Source organism: Peromyscus eremicus, chromosome 3 (genome assembly GCF_949786415.1).
Source record: "Peromyscus eremicus chromosome 3, PerEre_H2_v1, whole genome shotgun sequence".
NCBI lineage: Eukaryota > Metazoa > Chordata > Mammalia > Rodentia > Cricetidae > Peromyscus > Peromyscus eremicus.
In genome coordinates, this window is record NC_081418.1 from 80778017 (window position 1) to 80801234 (window position 23218).

Genomic DNA, 23218 nt, shown 5'->3' on the forward strand with positions numbered 1-23218 from the left:
TTTGCCTGTCATGATCTTAACTCCCCTGGCTCATTACAATCTCTCTTTCTTCTCTTCAACAGGACTTACAGAGCTCGGTGGGTGATTAAATATCACCACATTTCCCTCTTTTTGTCTAAAATAAAAAAGAATAAGTAATACAAGAAAAAACTATATACAAAAAGTACAATTACTATATTGAATATATACAGGCAATAAATACACGATAAATGTCTAGTCCATTAACAATTGACAAATTCAGAGAAAATACTCCATATCTTTCCTATCTTTGTGAGTTCAAAAGATTGTACCTAATTCAGTTTCTATTCTAACTTACATTATTAAAACTATCTTCTAATGTCTTTCAACCTTATGCACTTTACACCTCTTTAGTGAATTTCTTTTCTGAATCTGGTAAGAAGGAAAACTGTAAAGTCTTCAACTTCATCAGAGTCTCAAGAAGGAAATAATATTACTAGAAACTGCTGGCTGCCTGGACTCATTCAAGGTTCCTCTGCAACATTGGGGCATCTATCTTTGGCCTACAGGCCTAGCATATCTGACAGACTTTCCTGTGAAGCAGGATATTCTGAAGGGCTTTCCTACCTTGTCTTGGCAAAGTTCTGCAGTCACTTTCTTTTGTGTCCTGCTTGTCCAATTTGGAAAGCATACTGTCAGCAATCGAGACAAGGGTAGTTTCTTGCCCTGTAGCTAACTTTTGCCACAAAGAAAGTAAACTCCATGTGGAGTTTTGTCAATGCCCATCATCTCCTCTGAAGAAGATTGGTGCTGCTAGCAGCAGATATGTCTCATTGTCATAAAAAACTATGTTATTAAAAAATCTTAACTGACATATTCTTTAAATGAGCTATATAGGTACAATACCTGAGCAAGATTAGAAAAGTATGTACACTCTGATCTAACAAAAATAAGCTTAAATTTATATCAATACACAAAAGTACATATCAATGTAAAACATTTAAGACCATTAATTGCTTTTTTGGTTTAAAAGTAGATTCAATAATCTACCTTTTTGTCCTATTTCTATATCTACTTTTTTTCTTTTCAGAGTAGATTCAACAATCTATCTGTATATCCTCCCTTTTTTCTTCTCAAAACAGGAATCCTGAATCTAATCTCCTTTGTTCAGCTTTTTCCCTGACCATCACCAATAGCTATTTGTAACAAATGACCCTTAAATGGTAAATATTCATGACTCATCTTTTGAAATGTCGGTATAGTTCTCTAGACTACTTCCTGTTGATTGGGGCCACTGGTAATCTTAGGGGGACCCTGAGAAAATTCAGGATTATGGTCAAGTTCCTGGATAATTCTGTGAGTCTGGGATCATCTCATCCAGCAGTCTTGAAGCTGTTCTGGATGTAGAACTCAGAGGAAAATGCAATAGAGGCACTCTGAAACATTGGATCATCTGGGCCATCTGCTCCCATTGGAGATTTTTCAGGGGGGTCTTCTTCAACCAAACCTGATTTTTCTTAACTCAGAATGAATCCACAGCCTCTCGTTTCCTATGGAAACAAAAGCATAATTCTTCTCCAGAGTAACATATCTTTTGACTTTAATTTTTATGTCAAGGAATTTTCAAAATATATAGGTTGAATTAATCCAGCAACATTTATAATCAAATGTCTCTTAGAAGCTGTTGTGCCCCATTCTTGTACAACCTGAATGGTTGGTGACTATTCTTTATAATATCATCTAATATTTTTCCCAGAAACATATGTTAACTTATAGTTTGTATCTGAGATTGGAGGAATGTTAATCTGAGTATTCTATTGCTGTAGCAAATCATGTCCCCATAAATTCATCACAATATTAGCAACATATGGCTTTAATTTCCCCTCTGTCCTTTTGTCCCTATACATTTGATCCATCTTGTGCTCTGTTTTACCTGAGATAGCATTCCAATCCCTAAAAGCTGAACATTTATGTTCTGAAGAGGCCAATTTGGATGCCAAAATTCTGGTGCAATTATTGTTAACATCGCACCCATGTCTACCAGACCTTCAATGACATCATTTATTCATATTTTTAATTTTGGTCTTTGTTCATTTATAGAAATTTATCAAAATACTTGCTTTTTAGTTTCTCCTGAAATTTTTGTTCTCTCTTCTATAGCTGTTCTACCATCCAGAATAGTATGTTTTTTTACAATAGGCTTTAGGTTCTTTAATTGCTCTGGTAAGGAGTTTCCTCCACAATGACAGGAAAGGACTGAACTGAATTTGACATGGGGACCTGTGAAATGCCCTCCAAGGTGTTTCCTGATGGCAGAGGGTTACTTTGACTGTCCCTTATTGATATACATTCATTAGTCTAATGTCTGCCTTTGCCACACCTTCTGCATGCTCCAGAATGGAGGGGCATTCTATTGGGATTATTCTTAGAAAAAAATATTGTTTCTAAAAATGCCCTGTTTACAATTCCTTTTTAGGTGAACTTGTTTACTACAATTGAAACACCTGACATTTTGATTTTTCTTCAAACCTCTGAAAATCACCTCTCTTATCCTAGAATCATCATGGTTATGAGATTCAATATTTACTGTATTTCTGATTCATTCTTCTAAGAGTACTGATTTTGCTTTTAATGGCCTAATTACACTTTTTGCATTGTGCATTAGCATTTTCAAAAGCCAGAGATTCAATTATTATTTGTCTAGCTTCTGAATTTGGTATCATTATATTTACTGCTGAAATCAATCTTTGTAAGAAATCAGTGAAGATTCCTTTTGGGCCCTGCATAACTTTATTAAACGACTCAATTTTCTTTCCTACTTCTTCAGTTCTGTCCTAAGAATTCAAGGCTGCTGTGTGGCATAAAGCCAGGGTGTGGTCATTATATAGTGATTGCCTTTCTACATTAGCATGATCTCCCTCTCCAAGAAGTTGGTCTTGGGAGATTTCTATACCTCTATCCCCATTTCGTTGTTCAATGGTCTTAGCCTCATCTTTCTACCAGTTCCTCTACTGTAATTGAGGACCAGGCTCCAACTGCTGTAACTAAGTCTTTCCAGTCTTGAGGGATAATTCCATCACAAGTTGACCATGAGTTTAACATCTGTTTCACAAAAGGTGAATGCATGCCATATGAGACTATTGCTTCCTTGAATCTCCTCAAATCTAACATTTGCACAGGAGTCCATTCAGCTCTTACACAGCCTTGGGAATATCTATCATTTGGCAGTTACAGTAAGGTTACTAAGTAAATTAAAGTTGGTTGTTTGAAAACCTTAGGTTGTTCTTCTCTCACCTTAGAAAGCAGTGCTGAAATTAATTCTCCTTTACATTCCTCTGTCTGGGTCTATCTCTATGATCTGTTTTAGTAAGTTTTTCTAAAACTTTTACCTTGGCACTCATATTAACCAACTTTTTAAGTGATAAAACAAAAATGATCAAACAGATAATATTTATAATTGACATTATGTGAATCCCATATAAATTAATTATCCTCTTGTTTAATTGCTCCATTTTCAAGCCATCCAGCGTATTATCATACAGAGACCTAACTCCCTCCCTGGTAATAGTGTCTACCATTTTTTAATAGGGAAAAAACTCTGTTTTAACTAATTCCTTCCTTTAAAAATTCCCAATTGTTTCACCAACTCTTCCAATGACAATGATGAAGATGTGAGGCTGACTGCTTCTGCATAGAACAGTAGAAGCCTGATTGGGTTTTCAAGACAGCTACCTAGTTTGGCAGCAGCCCAAGGAGGGGGTACAGGGAAAGTCTACAACCCACCAGGAGAGAAGAAGCCAAAGAGCCAACTGTCTGTATGGAGAAATGTGCAAAAGTGGCTAACACTGGTGGTTTTTGGATTCTGAAAGCCTACGGAGTTTGCTGCAGATAGGCTGCAATCCCACCTTGCTCAGAGGCTTGAGGAAAAGAAAGGAAAAATCTTAGCTGGTGGGGTAGTGACTCTGGCCATGTGTAGCTCTGGCCTATGCTGGCAGCAGTAAAACACAGGGAAGAGGCTTTTTGTGCATTCATGCCCCACAAGTTGGACATCAGATGTAGCACAAATTCTAATTGGTCTTAATAAAAAGCCAGAGTCAGATATTGGGATAAATCCTGGAAGATAAGAGAGACAAAGGAGCAAGCCACTAGAGAGACTTCTTACCTCTACTGAATCTTCAGACCAAAAAGGGGACTGAGCTCCTGTCTCTGCCAGCCTTATATTCCTCTCTCTGCCCAGCCATATCACTTCCTGTTTCCTCCTCCCTAGTGCTGGGATTAAAGGTGTGTGTCTCCCAAGTATTGGAATCAAAGGCATGAGATCCCAAGTGCTGGGATTAAAGATGTGTGCCACAACTGTCTGGCCTCCGTGGTTAACTAGTGGCTCCATACTATGATCTCCAGGCATAGTTTATTTGTTAGGGTATAAACAAAATATCATCACACAGTCACTAAGATTGACAATTAATAAATGGAACCTCATGAAACTGAAAAGCTTCTGTAAGGCAAAGGACACTGTCAATAGGACAAAATGGAAGCCTATAGCATAAAAATATTTTTACCAACTCCACATCCATTAGGGCTAATATCCAAAATATATAAAAATTCATGAAACTAAACATTACAAACTAAATAATCCAATTAAAAATGGAGTACACACTCATAAGTGGATACTAGATGTGAGGGAAGGGATAGCTAGACTGCAACCCATAGCTCCAGAGAGGCTAGCTAACAGGGAAAGACCCTAGGAGGTACACATGGATGACTCATTGAAGTGGATGAAATCTACATGAGCGGACTGGGTGTGTGTGTGTGGGGGGGTGGCAGAGGGCGAGGAGTGGAGGATGAGAAAATAGGGAAATGGGAGGGTCGAGCTGGAACAGGGACAGAGTGGGAGAGCAGGGAGGGAGATACCATGATAGATGAGGACATCATGGGAATAGGAAGAGGCAGGGTGTTGGGGAGGCTCTCAGGAATCCACAGGGATGACCCCACCTCAGTCTGCTGACAGTAGTCCAGAGAGTGCCTGGACTGGTCTACTCTTGTGACTGGTCTAGTGAATAATCTAGCTGTCATCATAGAGCCTTTGTCCAGTGACTGATGGAGGCAGATGCAGAGACTCACGGCCAGGCACCAAGCTGAGCTCTGGGAATCCAATTGATAAGAGAGAAGAGGGATTCTGCAGGCAGGGGACATCAAGACCATGATGGGAGGATGTGCAGAGATGACTGGCCATACTAGTAGAAACACATGAGCTGTGGACTGGTCACTATGGAGCCTCCATGGGACTAGACTAGGCCCTCTGGATATGGAAGATGGTTGTTTGGCTCGAACTGTTTGGGGGGCACCCAGGCAGGGGAATTGGGATCTGTCCCTGGTGCATAGGCAGGCTTCTCCGAATCCTACGCCTATGGTGTGATGCCTTGTGCAGTCTTTGTGCAGTGGGAAGAAGCTTGGACCTGCCTAGGCTCAGTGTCCCAGGCTCTGCTGACTCCCTATGGGAGACCTTGATTTGGGGGATGTGGGGATGTGGGGTGGCTTGGGAGAGAGGGCTGGCAGGTGGGAGGAGGGAGGAGGGGTGATCTATGGGTGGTATGTGGAATGAGTAGAAAATTTCTTAATAAAGAAAAATGAAAAAAAAATGGAGTACAGATGTAAACAGAAAATCCTCAATAGAGGAATCTGAAATGGCTGAGAAACATTTAAAGAAATGGTCAACATCCTTAACTAGCAGGGATATGTGAAACAAAACTACTTTGAGATTCCATCTCACACCTGACAGAATTTCTAATATTAAAACCTCAAGTGACAGTTCATGCTGGCAAGGATGTGGAGCAAGGGGAACACTCCTCCATTGCTGGTGGGAATGCAATTTTGTTGAGCCACTATAAATCAATATGGTAGTTCCTTATAAAATTGGTAATCAATCTACCTCAAGACCCAGCTATATCAATCTTGGGCATATACCAAAAGGACACTCCATCCTACCACAAGGACACTTCCTCAAATCTGTTCATAGCAGCTTTATTTATAATAGATAGAAACTAGAAACAACCTAGATGTCCATCAACCTATGAATGGACAAAGAAAATGTGGTATGTTTACACAATGGAGTATTATTCAGCATTTAGAAAAAAATGACATAATGAAATTTGTAGGCAAATAGAAGGAACAAGAAATCATCCTAAGGGAGGCAACTCTGACCCAGAAAGACAAACATGATATGTATTCACTTATAAGTGGATAATAGCTGTAAAGTAAAATTGTACTACAATCCACAGACCCCAAAAGGCTAAGTAACAAGGAGGGCTCTAGCAAGGACACATGGATCTCCCTGGAAAGGGAAAACAGATTTTGTGGGTGAACTTGGGTTGGGGGAGTAGGCATGGGAACAGAAAGGATCATGTGGAAGAGGGAGGGACAGAAGGAGAGAGTATAGGGAGAGACTACTGGAGTATGGGGGTATTTAGGGGGTATGTGTAAACCTAGTGCAGTGGAAACTTCCTGGAACCTAGGACAGTGACCCTAGGTAAGACTGTTAGTATTGGAGGATATGAAGCCTGAACCAGCCATCTTCTATAACAAGGCAAGGCTTCCAGTAGTAGGACTGGGACAGAAACCCAGTCACAAAAATTTTGATCCACACTTGTTCCTGCAAGAGGTACTGGGGCATAGACCCCATAGGAGTGCCCAACGGAAGACTGGTCTAATTTGGTGCCCAAGCCAGGAGAGGGATCTCATGCCTGACACTGCCTGGATGGCCAGGAACCAGAAACTAGATGGCTCATGGCTCAGAGACATAGGGTAGAATCCAACACAACTGCTCCCCCAAATAAAACAACCAAAAGATCCCAATGATATATAGATTGGTGCCTAGCCCATTAGTCACCAGAGAGGTTTCCTCTGGCAGTTGATGGGAGCAGATTCAGAGACACACACCCAAACATTAAGTGGAGCTGAGGAACACCAAGGAAGAAGGGGAGGAAGATTGTAGGAACCAAGGGGCCCAGGGCACTAAGAGAACATGGCCCATAGAATCAATAAGTAGGCCTTGTAGACCAGAGCAGCAATCACAGAACATGCATGGGGCTGCATCAGGTAGTTGGCATTCATGCTATGGTTGCTTAGCACAGGTTTTTTTTTTTTGTTTTTTTTTTTTAGGATTCCTAACAGTGAGCGTGGTGGTGTCTCTGACTCTTTTGCCTGCTCTTGGGACCTTTTCCCTTTTCCCTTCTACTGGGTTGCTTCATCTCACTTTGATATGAGGGGTTGTGTCTAGTCTTATTGCATCTTGTTATGCTGTCTTCAGTTGATATCCCTGGGAGGCTTGCTACTTTCTGAAGGGAAATTAAGGAGCAGTGGATCTGGGGGAGAGGCTAGGTGAGGAGAGGCTAGGAGGAGTGGATGGAGAAAAGGCTGTGTTTGAGATGTATTGTATGAGAGAAGAAAAAAAGAATATGAGAAATAAGTGACTTGAAATCAAAAATATCTTTGCTATATTATGCCATCTACATAATGCCTTGATTTTATTTCTGCAGGTTACTTGAATTTTGGTACTAGATATACATATTTTCAGTGTGGCTCTTCTAATAACCACAAATTGCTTATTTCTCCAAATTGTGCTAGAATGTTCTATTTGCATTTCCACCAGTAGAGGGAGGCATAACTTTTCTTTTTTAACTAGAAAGAGTGAAACTCAGTAACTCATTTATGTGACGACTTCAAGTAATCAAGCCTTTTAAAAAAGTTATACTTTCATAGGAAACTGTCAAAAACTTACAGGTAGAACTTACGTACCTTGCACATAGCCTTCTCTTGAGGTGATACCTTCTACAATGAAACAAATGAGAAAACTGAAAAAATTTTCATGTTACTAATGAGCTCATTTGCACTTGTCTATGTGGATGCTGTGTGTGTGTGTGTGTGTGTGTGTGTGTGTGTGTGTGTGTGTGTGTGTGTGATGTCTCTAGGCATATTGGGCACATAAATGGCCTGTGTTTTCAGAACCATAATCATGTATTTATCTGCACTGCTACCATAAAACTCAGTGGTGACACCCTTTAAGGTCACACCACCCATCCCCCCATCATAGCAAGCACTACAGAAAAGGCTTTACACAATACACTCAATTTGGCTTATTTTACTCCACAGTATGGCCTTGAGGTTCTTCCAAGCTGTGTGCATGAATAATTAGCTTCACTTTGGGTAAGAGTAGATATCCCATGGTATTGAAGAACCTCAGTTCACCTGTTTACCAGCTGAGGAACATTCCAGCAGTTACTCAGTTTTAGCTACTTCTGGAAGAACTTTATGTATTAATTAATTAATTATTTTATATTCTGGCCACAGTTTCCTCTCCCTCCTCTTTTCCTATGAACTCACCATAGAGTAGCTCAAGCGTGCATGTTGCACTGTCATGTTGCCTGCATGAGACATGAAGCAGGAACCTGTTTTTGGTTCTGTTTAGAATTGCTTATTAAATATTCTCAGGTTTCAGATGGAAACTCAAGCCGTTGGGTGCCATTTGTAGCTGAAGTTTTTCTGGTCCTGCCCGGCTCCCATGGCCCTGTGGTCCCAAGTAAACATACAGAGGCTCATATTAATTAAAACTGCTTGGCCATTAGCTCAGGCCTACCACTGACTAGCTCTTACATTTAAACTCAGCCTGTTTCTGTTAATCTATATGTTGCCACGTGTTCTGTGGCTTTATCTGTGTGCATTTACATGTTACATGCTGCTCCCTGGACATTGGGCTGGTGTCTCCTTACTCAGCCTTCCAGTTTCCCCACAATTCTCCTTGTTTGCTTATCCCACCTATACTTCCTGCCTGGCTACTGGCCAATCAGCATTTTATTTATCAACACGTCAGAGCAACACATTCACAGCATGCAGAATGATATTCACAGCATAGGTATGTTAACACAGTCTCTCTATACATTTACTCTCTTGGAACATTTTATAGAATTATTCAGTCATGTCTCTATCAAATTTTTATTAATATACCATTTCATATATAGTTGGGTCTATTCCTGATGTATTTTTTTACAGAGAGTTATTTTCTACTGTACAGCATTTTTGTTTGACATGAATTTTAGGGCTTATAATTCCAAAAGCATCTTTTACTTTTTCTTTACATATTCATGTGCATATAAATATGTATATATGTGCATATATATCTATATAACACTTGTGTTTATGTTCATATGTACACTTTGTTTCCTTTGGAATTCCTTATTTACTTGTCTTCATGTATGTAAGTAAATTGTTGTATTAAAAGTAGAGCTTATTAATTTTGTTTTAGAAATAACCATAATCTTCTAATTGCCTATACATATTTTGTCCTCTTTTTTTTTTATTTTGCAATACAATTCAGTTCTACATATCAGCCACAGATTCTCTTGTTCTCCCCCCTCCGGCCCCCCCTCACCTTCCCCCTAACCCGCCCCCCATTCCCATCTCCTCCAGGGCAAAGCCTTCCCCACGGACTGAGATCAACCTGGTAGATTCAGTCCAGGTAGGTCCAGTCCCCTCCTCCCAGGCCGAGCCAAGCAATCTTGCATAGGCCCCAGGTTTCAAACAGCCGACTCATGCAATGAGCACAGGACCCGGTCCCACTGCCTGGATGCCTCCCAAACAGATCAAGCCAATCAACTGTCTCACCCATTCAGAGGGCCTGATCCAGTTGGTGACCCCTCAGCAATTGGTTCATAGTTCATGTGTTTCCATTCGTTTGGCTATTTGTCCCTGTGCTTTATCCAACCTTGGTCTCAACAATTCTTGCTCATATAAACCCTCCTCATTCTCGCTAATTGGACTCCCAGAGATCCACCCGGGGCCTAGCCATGGATCTCTGCATCCAGATACCTCAGTAGTTGGATGAGGTTTCTAGCACGACAATTAGGGTGTTTGGCCATCCCGTCATCAGAGTAGGTCAGTTCGGGCTGTATCTCGACCATTGCCAGCAGTCTGTTGTGGGGGTATCTTTGTGGATTTCTGTGGGCCTCTCTAGCACTTTGCTTCTTCCTATTCTCATGTGGTCTTCATTTACCATGGGCTCTTATTCATGTTCTCCCTCTCTGTTGTTGATCCAGCTGGGATCTCCCGCTCCCCTAAGCTCTCTTTCTCTCGACCCTCGCCCTTCACTATCCCCACTCATGTCCAGGCTGTTCATGTAGATCTCATTCCATATCTCTGTCATTGGGCGATCCCCATGTCTTTCTTGGGGTCCTGTTTTCCAGGTAGCCTCCCTGGTGGTGTGAGTAGCAGTCCAGTCATCCTTGTTCTACATCTAGTATCCTGCTATGAGTGAGTACATACCATGTTTGTCTTTCTGAGTCTGGGTTACCTCACTCAGGATGATTTTTTCTAGATCCATCCATTTGTCTGCAAACCTCATGATGTCATTGTTTTTCTCTGCTGAGTAGTATTCCATTGTGTATATGTACCACATTTTGTTATCCATTCTTCAGTTGAAGGGCATCTAGGTTGTTTCCATGTTCTGGCTATTACAAACAATGCTGATATGAACATAGCTGAACAAGTGCTCTTGTGGTGTGGTTGAGCATTCCTTGGGTATATGCCCAAGAGTGGTATAGCTGGATCTTGGGGGAGATGGATTCCCAATTTTCTAAGAAAGCGCCATATTGATTTCCAAAGTAGTTGTACAAGCTTGCATTCCCACCAGCAGTGGAGGAGAGTTCCCCCAAGCTCCACATCCTTTCCAGCATAAGGTGTCTTCAGTGTTTTTGATCTTAGCCATTCTGACAGGCGTAAGGTGGTATCTCAGAGTTGTTTTGATTTGCATTTCCCTGATGATTAGGGATGTTGAGCAATTCCTTAAATGTCTTTCAGCCATTTGAGTTTCCTCTGTTGAGAATTCTCTGTTTAGCTCTATAGCCCATTTCTTAATTGGACTGTTGGGCATTTTGATGTCTAATTTCTTGAGTTCCTTATATATTCTGGATATCAGTCCTCTGTCAGATGTGGGGTTGGTGAAGATCTTTTCCCATTTTGTAGGCTGTCGCTTTACCTTGTTGACCTCGTCCTTTGCTCTACAAAAGCTTCTCAGTTTCAAGAGGTCCCATTGATTGATTGTTTCTCTCAGTGTCTGTGCTACTGGTGTTCTATTTAGGAAGTGGTCTCCTATGCCAATGCATCCAAGACTACTTCCTACTTTCTCTTCTAGCAGGTTCAGAGTAGCTGGATTTATGTTGAGGTCCTTGATTTACTTGGACTTAAGTTTTGTGCACAGTGATAGATATGGATCTATTTGCAGCCTTCTACATGTTGATATCCAGTTATGCCAGCACCATTTGTTGAAGATGCTTTCTTTTTCCATTGTGCACTTTTGGCTTCTTTGTCAAAAATTATATGTTCATAGGTGTGCGGATTCATGTCAGGGTCTTCAATTCGATTCCATTGGTTGACATGTTGGTTTTTATGCCAATACCAAGCTGTTTTTATTATTGTAGCTCTATAGTAGAGCTTGAAGTCAGGGATCATGATGCCTCCAGAGGTTGTGTTATTGTACAGGATTCTTTTGGCTATCCTGGGTTTTTTGTTTTTTCCATATGAAGTTGAGTATTATTCTTTCCAGGTCTGTGAAGAATTGTGTTGGTATTTTGATGGGGATTGCATTGAATCTGTAGATTGCTTTTGGTAAGATTGCCATTTTTACTATGTTAGTCTTGCCTACCCATGAGCATGGGAGATCTTTCCATTTTCTGACATCTTCTTCAATTTCTTTTTTTCAGGGACTTAAAGTTCTTGTCAAATAGATTCTTCACTTGCTTGATTAGTGTTACCCCAAGGTATTTTATGTCATTTGTGGCTATAGTAAAGGGTGATGTATCTCTGATTTCCTTCTCAGCTTCTTTGTCCATTGTATATAGGAGGGCTACTGATTTTTTTGAGTTGATCTTGTATCCTGCTATGTTGTTGAAGGTGTTTATAAGCTGTATCAGTTCCTTGGTGGAATCTTTGGGGTCGCTCATGTATACTATCATGTCATCTGCAAACAAGGAAAGCTTGACTTCTTCCTTTCCAATTTGTATCCCCTTAATCTCCTTATGTTGTCTTATTGCTCTGGCTAGAACTTCAAGTACTATATTGAATAAGCATGGGGAGAGTGGACAGCTGTAGCTTGAGTTTTCCTGCCTGGCCCACACCACAGTCAGGGCAAATCTCTTTCACCTGCCAGTCCCACAGCCTCTCAGACCCGACCAAGTAAACACAGAGACTTATGTTGCTTTCAAACTGTATGGCCGTGGCAGGCTTCTTGCTAACTGTTCCTGTAGCTTAAATTAATCCATTTCCATTAATCTATACCTTGCCACATGGCTCGTGGCTTACCAGCATCTTCACATGCTGTTCCTCATCGTGGTGGCTGGCAGTGTCTCTCTGACTCAGCCTTCCACTTCCCAGCTTTATTCTCCTCCTTGCCCCGCCTATACTTCCTGCCTAGCCAATGGCCAATCAGTGTTTTATTGATTAATTAGCAACACATTTGCCATACATCCCACAGCAGACAGCCTTGCCTCGTTCCTGATTTTAGTGGAATTGCTTTGAGTTTCTCTCCATTTACTTTGATGTTGGCTGTTGGCTTGCTGTAAATTGCCTTTATTATGTTTAGGTATGTTTCCTGTATTCCTGATTGCTCCAAGACCTTTATCATGAAGGGGTGTTGGATTTTGTCATATGCCTTTTCTGCATCTAGTGAGATGATCATGTGGTTTTTTTCTTTGAGTTTGTTTATATGGTGTATCACATTGACAGACTTTCGTATGTTGAACCATCCTTGCATCCCTGGAATGAAACCTACTTGATCATGGTGGATAATTGTTTTGATGTGTTCTTGGAGTCTGTTTGCCAGTATTTTATTGAGTATTTTTGCATCAATGTTCATGAGGGAGATCGGTCTGTAGTTCTCTTTCTTTGTTGTATCCTTGTTTGGTTTAGGAATCAGGGTAATTGTAGCCTCATAGAAGGAGTTTGGTAATGTTCCTTCTGTTTCTATTGTGTGGAATGGCGTCCAACGTGGTGGCAAGAGTTTCCACCTAAAAACTGAGAAAAAAGATTCTAAAACAGAGCTAAAAATAGTTCCTAATTGTCTCTCTCAAATAAGCAGCAGCTGCCAGTTTGAGCTAATTGTGGGTTCCTAGCGTGTGCGCTGGACCTGCAGTTTGGCGGGAATGAGGCCTCTGCAAGTGGCACATTAAGCTGTATGGTGGATTTAGATTTTGCTAGTACAAAACAAAAAAAGAGGTTTCTGGGCTACACACTGCTTGGATAAAAGCATAGACCCATGATAGCTCCCAGAGCTGGTGGTAAACGTACCACCGCCATGTTGGGAAGCTGAGGTAGGTGGAGCCAGCAGCCACAGCTGCTTCAGTTTAAAGCAATAGATTCACAATAAGACAGATTCAGATGTAATAGTTTACAATGTGTGTAAAATATACGTAGGCTTGAAAAAGACAAAAAAGGTGATATATACAGTTATATAAACAAATACATAGTTTTAAAAAATAAAGTGTTTAAAGAGACAGTAAAATTAATATAAAAATAAGCCACGTGAAGATGAATATTACACAGAGAATCTGGATTGTGTTGTCTTTGGGATTTTTAACTGCAGAAAAACATTTGATTGTAAAAACTGTTGAATTATGCCAAAATGTATATTTTAAAAGTACCTTGACTTCAAAATTTGGATATAAGGATATGTTGCTTTGGAAAAGAGACTCTGCTTTTGTTTCCACAGAAAGCAAGAGGCTATGGATTTGTTCCAGATTAAGATACATCAGGTTTGACCAGCCAAGACCCCCTGAAAGGTCTCTGATGACACCATGGCCCAGATGATCCAACATCCAGAATGGTTTGAAGGCAACTGGCTCAGAAGGTACACCCTCATGGACTATTCCATAATCCTAAAATTTTCTTTGCGTCCCCATAAGATACAGTGCCCCCCTTCAGCAGGAAGTAGTAAGAGAAGCTACACCCAAATTCCCAAATTATATGTAATTTTACTTTGTTAAGGTTAAAACCTTCCTTTTTGAAAAAAAAAAGGGGGGGGAAGTGCTGTGGGATGTTCTGTATGGCAAATGTGTTGCTCTGATTGGTTGGTAAATAAATCACTGATTGGCCATTGCCTAGGCAGGAAGTATAGGCGGGACAAGGAGGAGAATGAAGCTGGGAAGTGGAAGGCTGAGTCAGAGAGACACTGCCAGCTTCCACGATGAGAAACAGCATGTGAAGATGCCGGTAAGCCACGAGCCACGTGGCAAGGTATAGATTAATGGAAATGGATTAATTTAAGTTGTAAGAACAGTTAGCAAGAAGTCTGCCCCGGCCATACAGTTTGTAAGCAATATAAGTCTCTGTGTTTACTTGGTTGGGTCTGAGCTGCTGTGGGACTGGCGGGTGACAGAGATTTGTCCTGACTATGGGCCAGGCAGGAAAACTCTAGCTACAGTGGAAGAATTTAGGGAGTATTGGTATTAACTCTTCTTTGAAGATCTGGTAGAATTCTGCACTGAAACCATCTGGTCCTGGGCTTTTTTTTGGTTGGGAGACTTTTAATGACTGTTTCTATTCTGTTAGGGGTTATTGGACTATTTAAATAGTTTATCTGGTTTTGATTTAACTTAGGTATGTGGTACCTATCCAGAAAGTTATCCATTTCTTTTAGGTTTTCCAGTTTTGTGGAATAAAGGTTTTTAAAGTATGACCTGATGATTCTCTGGATTTCCTCAATGTCTGTTGTTATGTCCCCCTTTTCATTTCTGATTTTGTTGATTTGGATGCTCTCTCTCTGTCTTTTGGTTAGTTTGGATAAGGGCTTGTCTATCTTGTTGATTTTCTCAAAGAACCAACTCTTTGTTTCATTAATTTTTTGTATTGTTCTCTTTGTTTCTATTTTATTGATTTCAGCTCTCACTTTGATAATTTCCTGGCATCTATTTTTCCTGGGAGACTTTGCTTCTTCTTGTTCTAGAGCTTTCAGGTGTGCTGTTAAGTCACTAGTGTGAGATTTCTCCAGCTCATTTATGTGGGCATTTAGTGCTATGAATTTCCCTCTTAGTGCTGCTTTCATAGTGTCCCATAGGTTTGGATATGTGGTGTCTTCATTTTCGTTGATCTCTAGGAAGTCTTTAATTTCTTTCTTTATTTCTTCCTTAACCCATTGGTGATTCAGTTGGCTATTATTCAGTTTCCATGAGATTGTAGGTTTTCTGTAGTTTTTGTTGTTGAAATCCAACTTTAGACTATGGTGGTCTGACAGAACACAGGAGGTTATTCCAATTGTTTTGTATCTGTTTAGATTTGTTTTGTGGCCAAGTATATGGTTGATTTTAGAGAAAGTTCCTTGCGGGTGCTGAGAAGAAGGTATATTCTTTTTTGTTAGGATGGAATGTTCTGTAGATATCGATTAAGTCCATTTGAGTCATGACATCAATTAAGTCCTTTATTTCTCTGTTAAGTTTCAATTTGGGAGATCTGTCCAGTGGTGAAAGTGGGGTGTTGAGGTCTCCCACTATTAATGTGTGGGGTTTTATATGTGATTTAAGCTTTAGTAATGTTTCTTTTATATATGTGGGTGCCCTTGTGTTTGGGGCATAAATGTTCAGAATTGAGACTTGATCTTGGTGGATCTTTCCTGTGATGAGTATGTAATGCCCTTCTTGATCTCTTTTGATTGATTTTAGTTTGAAGTCTATTTTGCTGGATATCAGGATGGCAACACCCGCTTGTTTCTTAATACCGTTTGATTGGAAAGTCTTTTTCCAGCCTTTTATTTTTAGGTAGTGTCTATCTTTGAATTTGAGATGTGTTTCTTGTAAGCAGCAGAAAGATGGGTCCTGCTTTTGTATCCATTCTGTAAGCCTATGTCTTTTTATAGGTGAATTAAGTCCATTGATTTTGAGGGATATTAATGACCAGTGATTGTTCATTACTGTTATTTTTTGGTGGTGATGTGTGTGTACTTCTCTTCGTTGGGGTTTACTGCTGTGGCTTTATCTATTTCCTGTGTTTTTGAGGGTGTATCTGACTTCCTCAGGTTGGAATTTTCCTTCTAGTGCTTTCTGTAGGGCTGGGTTTGTGGATAAGTATTGTTTAAATCTGGCTTTGTCATGGAATGTCTTGTTCACTCCATCTATGATGATTGAAAGTTTTGCTGGGTATATTAGTCTAGGCTGACATCCATGGTCTCTTAGTGTCTGCATTACATCTGTCCAGGTCCTTCTGGCTTTCAAAGTCTCCATTGAGAATTCGGGTTTTATTCTGATGGGTTTGCCTTTATACATCACTTGGCCTTTTTCCTTTGCTGCTCTTAATATTCTTTCTTTATTCTGTACATTTAGTTGTTTAATTATTATGTGGCGAGGGGACTTTTTTTGGGGGTCTAGTATGTTTGGTGTTTTATAGGCTTCTTGTATCTTCATAGGCATTTCCTTCTTTAAGTTGGGAAAGTTTTCTTCTATGATCTTGTTGAATATATTTTCTGTGCCCTTGAGTTGGTATTCTTCTCCTTCTTCTACCCCTATTATTTGTAGGTTTGGTCTTTTCATGGTGTCCCAAATTTCCTGGACATTTTGGTTCATGACTTTGTTGGCTTTAGTGTTTTCTTTGACTGATGAATCTATTTCTTCTACTGTATCTTCAACGCTAGAGATCCTCTCTTCCATCTCTTGCATTCTGTTGATTACACTTGCATCTGAATTTCCCAATCGTTTACTCAGATTTTCTATTTCCAGCATTCCCTCTGTTTGTGTCTTCTTCATTTTTTCTATTTCCCTTTTCAGGTCTTGGACTGTTTCCTTCATTTGTTTCATTGATTTTTCTTGATTTTCTTTCAGTACTTTATTGTTTTCTTCCAGGACTTTATTGATTTCTTCTAATTTGTTTGCCCTTTCCTCTAGTTGTTTACAGTGTTCTTCCCATTTTTTTTGTCTTTTCCTCTACACAAGCCTCTAGCTTCTTCATGATGTCATTCATAAGGCTGTTTTCTTCTGCTTCTTCCAATTTCTGATGTTCAGGTCTAGGTGTTGGAGGAGAGCTAGGGCCTGGTGATGCTGTATTGCTATTCATTTTGTTGTATGTGTTTCTGCCTTGATGTCTGCCCATCTCCTTGTGGTTCGTTCTTGGCCTTATCCACACACTTGGTTCAGACAGAGCTGACAGATTCAGGAAGTCTCTCTCTCTTGTCCAGATGGGAGCTCTCTTGTCCAAATTGAAAGTCCAGGGAAGGATGGGAGCTCTTGTTCAGAAGGGAAGTCCGGGGCAGGATGGGAGCTATTGTCCAGAAGGGAAGTCCTGGGCAGGATGGGAGCTCTTCTCTCTCTCTCTCTCTCTCTCTCTCTCTCTCTCTCTCTCTCTCCCTCTCCTTCTCTCTCTCTCTCTCTCTCTCTCTCTCTCTCTCTCTCTCTCTCTGTGCTCCAGAAGGGAAGTCCAGGGCAGGATGGGAGCTGGGGGACGGCCTCTAAGTCTCAGGAAGTGGCTGGGGTCTGGGCGGATGGGTGTGGGGGCAGGGTGTGGAGATTGCAGGGTCTGCCAGGGGTCTTAGAGAAGGGGATCCTTCCTGGTGGGGCTAGAAGGGAACCTGCCCAGTGGCCAGAACCTGGGACCAAGTTGGGCAGGTCTTCCCCAGAGTGGTTGGTGTCCAGGGATGGGGTCCGGGCCCAGCTAGGGCACTCACCTGTGCTCCAAAAGGGAAGTCTGGGGCAAGATGGGAGCTGGGGGCCGGCCTCTAAGTGTCAGGAAGAGGCTGGGGGCTCGGGTGGATGGGCATGGGGGCAGGGCGTGGAGACTGCAGGGTCTGCCAGGGGTAGTGGAGAAGGGGATCCTTCCCGGTGGGGCTAGAAGGGAACCTGCCTGGTGGCCTGAACCTGGGGCCAAGTTGGACAGGTCTTCCCCGGAGTGGCTGGTGCCCAGGGATGGGGTCCGGGCCCAGCTAGGGCACTCACCTGTGCTCCAGAAGGGAAGTCCGGGCATATTTTGTCCTCTTATGTAGCAGTAATTATCATTTCCATTTTCAAATCCTGAATGTAGCATATGAAAATACAAATCTATAGTAAGCAGAAAATACTGTATGCAAGATGCAACTCCCACCAGTTCCACTGGTAACCCACTCACTAACTTGCTCACTGATTTCAAAGAAAATAAAATTTAAAATCATGGCCTTTACTAGACAGTTGCATTCTGCTATAAGGTGATGAATTTCAGAAAGAATATGGATGTTTGGAAACATCATCTGAAAGTAGAACTGATAATCGGAGTATCTAGTATCCAGACAAAAGTCATGTGAATTATTTGATTCTCTTAGCTCCCTTCTATCACAAACATTAGGATGTTGGGAGGTGAAAGATGGACATTATCAATGATGTCACTGTGGACTTTTCCTCTGTCAGGTCAGTCACTGTAACACTGAACCTTGAAACACAGAATCTGGTAGAAGATTAAAGGAGAGGAAAGATAAAAGCCTAGGAGGCAACATTTTAAACCAGCCTTGTGAGCATCAACAACATAGCTGTGGAGAAATTAGCAGGTAGACTCTATGTGAAGGTTTACACTGTCATTCAACTCTGCCTTCCCAACCTCTGTCATATTCAATATAATTTGCATGTCCCATTACCTCCTCAGTTTCTGATGGCATATAATATGTGCTGTCACACTGAGTGGGAAACTAGCTAGGACCCAAGGCCATGGCCATGTTGTCCCACGCTCAGCTCCTCAGCCTCCTCCTCCTCTGGATCTCTGGTAAGGGAAACAGTTTCCCTTCTTCCTGACATTCGTTAAGTGTTCATAATTCCCATAGAATTCTATAGTTTCCAAAGGAGTTGAGACTTTTGTCTATATAAATACGGCACATTTGATTTGTCTTTCTTATTTTTCTTCTATGAACAGATTCCAGGGCAGAAACAGCTGTCACCCAGTCCCCAGAATTCCTTTCCATGGCCATAGGAGAAAAAGTCACCATCAATTGCAGAACCAGCACAGATATTGATGATGATATGAACTGGTACCAGCATAAGACAGGGGAAGATCCTACGCTCCTCTTTTCAGAAGGCAATACCCGTGTTTCTGGAGTCCCACTCCGGTTCAACAGCAGTGGCTATGGAACAGATTTCAGCATGGCAATTGATGGCGTGCAGTCTGAGGATGCTGCAATGTACTTCTGTCAGCCAAGCGATAATCACCCTCGCACAGTGATATATCCTCTTACAGAAACCTGCAGATGCTGTCTGTCACACTGCCTCAGCTGCTACTGAAGCTGTTCAGTGTGCAAACCTGGCAGCCTTTGGTGTTTATTCCCTCCACCACACGTGTTCTTACTTCCCTTTTCAGTTCAGTAGCCTCCACAGCCCTCTATTCTGTTCCTGACACACTTTACTTGAAAGAGACTGAAACAGCCTTTACATCGTTTTTCCAGGGATGTAATTTCCTGTCCATTGCCCCACTCATTTCCACCTTTGAGATCAAATCAAAGACTTCAATGAATCTGGTTTAGGCTCCAGGTGGTATTGGTTGGTATTATTTTTGCTGTCATCAAATACCAGGCAATGAGTATCTTAAGGTAGGCAATATTTGCTTTGATTCATGTATCAAAGGATACAGATCATTATGGTGAAGAAGACGTACTGGTCTGGAAGCTCCTACTGTGGCAATGAGAGTTTGCTCAAATCTAGGCCAATCAGGAAAGGGAGGAAGGTAAACTGGCATGCTACTCACCTTTTCTCCCTTTGCTTGTGTGTTCTTGTGTTTCTGCATTCATGTTCAATGATAGATTTGGTGTAAGTGTGCATGTGCATGGCACATGCACGTGTGTGTGTGTGTGTGTGTGTGTGTGTGTGTGTGTGGTGTGTGCAATGTAGATCTCAACTCTAGATGTCATTCCCTGGACACTTTTCAGCTTGTTTTTGTTTTTGTTTTGAGACAAGGTATTGCATTTTTACCTAGAAATCACACATTTGGTCAGGCTGAATGGCCAGTGACTCCCAACAATCCACCTGACTCCACCACACCTGGCTTTTTCCCCCTGTGTGTTAGGAACCAGCTCAGGTCCCCTAGGATATACAGAAAGACTTAAATAAATAAATTTGTGTCCATTTCCTTTTTTCCACTTTTTATTCAGTCAAACCCATGGGTAAAATAGTCCACATTTGGGGTGAATTTTCCCCTTCATTCAATATTTTCTAGAAACACATTCTGGCATCACCTCTGGGTGTGTATCTCAGGTGATTTTAAGTCCAGCCATTGTGACCATGAAGATTAACTATCACAAACAATATCATTAAAAGCAATCTTCCACCTGACTCCAAGTGTGCTCCACAGCAGTAGTCTAATTGTATGGGGAAAATTGTTAACTTGCATTAATATCACCTGATTCATTTGTTTTTTTCTTATTGTAATGATCTTGGAACACACACACCCTCTCTCTCACTATTTCATTTTGTCTTTTCTCTAATCTTTCTTCTCTCTTCCTTCTTTTCATCTACTGTCCCTGTCCTTCCTAGCTCTTCTTGTTTCTCTGTCTCTCTCTCTTACTTTGCTTAAGGTTATCCAATGTTAGATTGGGATTGATGGAAGTATCACTGAAATTTTTAAAAAGGCAGTCCAACATCTCCAGAACTAGAATTGTTCTTGAATAAGGATGACTGAAGGGCTGCAGTCTTTCCGAGGAAGTGAAGACAGCACAAGCGGCATGGGAATCTTGGGTTTTATAGGATGGAAAAGGTGGAAGATTGGGGATGGAAGGGTCCATCTGCAGATCAGTTCCCCTGCAGTCTGGGAGTGGTAGACACCAGGGGTTTGGTATGTTCATCTCCCGATCAGAAGCTTCCACAGGTATTATTCGTCAAGTCAACTTTGTTATTCAGAGCTTCTCAGTCGGCTGAGGCTTTTTAGGTAATTAATCCTTCATTCCAAACCTGATGACAGATAAAAAGAAGGGATGGGTGATGTAGTAGTCTCCTATTGGCTACTTCTTTCATAAGGGGGTTGATGGGAGTAGCTGGGCTTTGTCATCAGGGTCTAAGAAGCACAGGTTTGATAACTTCATATATCAGGAGGACAGATTTAACTTGATCAGCTTTGGTAAATCATGTGATTACCATAATATACTCCTAGAGAAACTTTAGATAAATAACAGTTAGAGGGCTAAATATATACGATTTTAACACAGTGTAAAACAGGTTTCCCAGGGAGGGGTAAAGTAGAGGTGGGAGATACAGAGAGAAGCCAGAAAGAAGAGATGGGTTTCCATACATAGATGCTCCCATATAGGGTGGGGAAGGATTCCATATTGTGTCTCAATTGTCTGTAGGCATTTGGCAGGGCTGAGTTGGTTCAGAATGGGAAGGATGTCAATAGAACTGATAACTTGGTGGAGAAAAATAGCTCACCATTTGGGATTAAGAAAACAGTATGGGATGGTAGAGGATGGAGAAAGCTGATTAATCAATCCTATCTGTATAGGCCCAGAATGGAGTCAGTCATTATGTATATATGCAGTATGAGAGGAGTGCAGATCTATAGTGACAGGGAGGCAGAGACAGCCCAAGAGCACTTGACCTTAATGGACAGATAGCCCCAGCAGTTGGATGAGTCAGTGGAACTGTACACCTTTAGGAACTGGTGAGTTCTGTTTAACAGGGTATCCATCTCTCCTGTGCAGAGATTAAGGGTTGAGGCAAGAGTAGAGTCCACAGAATGATCATGATCAGGTAAAAAGGACTGTCTAGTGAAAAGCATATTTTACTTTGAAAAGTTAGAGATGGGGGAACACCCTAAGAGGGTGAAGTAAGGGTGGCAGTGAATGAAGCTAAGGACTGTAGTACAATTGAGATAAAAGAATGTTGGGAGAATTTTTTTCTTCTAGGTTCAGTCATTCAGGAAATTAGTGACTAGTTGCACTGCCACATGTGCTGCACACAAGTGAGCTAGCAGAAGCAACAGGGTCTGCAGAGCTTGGAAGGAAGGGACGAGGAGAAAATATAGGACTGATGAAAGGTCTTGGGTGAAAGATGTGAAGGTCCCTTGCAGCCAGAGCCCCTCTTCAGTGTCCAAAAGGTTTTCTAGCAGATTCCCCAGAAATGAATGAAGTTGTTTTAGGGTGAGAGCCGTGGGGAGAACTTCCATGGAGCATTCCTGTTCAGTTATAGAAGGAATCTGCTTTAAGGAAGTCGTGTGCAGTAAGTAAAACATTTAAAGGAAATAACAAAAATGTGACCATGAGGGTAATAATGAGGAAAGGATTGATCAAAGGGAATTGTTTGCATGGAAGGGGAAAAAAGCCCATGCATAGGTAGAGCCATGTCATTGAATTTTTCTTCTGGTCCCCGTGTCTTTGGGACCCATCTCAAAACCCTTTGGATTTGTTGACAAGGAAGCAGCATTGTTTAAGGAGGGCAAAATTCCCATTCTTAACAGTCTTCAGATCCAGTCCCATTTACTTTTAGAGTATTGCAGCAACCAAAGAATCAAGTTGGTGCTGAAGAATATTAAACCAATTTGAAATTTCTTTAATTTTTTTCTGAGAGATGGTGAGACAGAGAGGTTAACTGATGCAAAGGTATCTTCAGGTCAGGTGTTTTAGGTCCTGAAAAAACAATGTGCAGAGTGGCAAGAAGAGGGGTGAGTTGGATGGCTCATTAGTCTCATTTCCAGAGAATACCTGAAATGCTTTTAGGAGTTGTCTTAGTTAGGGTTTCTATTGCTTTGAAGAGACTCCATGACTGTGGCAACTCCTATAAAAGACAAACATATAGTTGGGATGGCGTACATTTTCAGAGATTTAGTCGATCATCATATGGTTTGACACGGTAGCATGCAGGCAGACATGGTGCTGGAAATTGAGCTGAGAGTCCTACATCTTGACTTGCAAGCACCAGGAATTGTTCTGTCTCACTGGGAGTAGCTTGAGCATAGGAAACCTCAAAGGCCACCTCCACAGTAACACTCCTTTTTCAACAAAACCATATCTACTCCAACTAAGCCACATCTCCTAATAGTGCCACTCACTTTGGGGACCATATTCTTTTAAACCACCATATTGCATTCCATGGCCTCCAAAGGCTGGAGCCATATAATAATGCAAAAATACATTTAGTCCAACTTCAAAAGTCTTCATAATCTGTAACGTCTCTGACTACGTAAAAGTTCAAAGTTCAAAGTCTCTTTTTAGATTCATGCAGTCTCCTAACTGTAATCCCCTGCAAAATCAAAAGCAGAAAAAAAAACAAAATCAAAAGCAGATCACACACACAGA

The 23218-nt window shown here is 41.2% G+C and overlaps 1 gene segment (V, D, J or C); it reads left to right on the forward strand.

Annotated features, from left to right (window-relative positions):
* The first annotated feature begins 18650 nt into the window (after positions 1-18650).
* LOC131906311 (immunoglobulin kappa variable 5-2-like) lies at positions 18651-19220 on the forward strand. The segment is given in 2 exon segments: positions 18651-18708; positions 18856-19220. Coding segments are annotated over 2 exon segments (420 nt in total).
* Positions 19221-23218: the final 3998 nt, after the last annotated feature.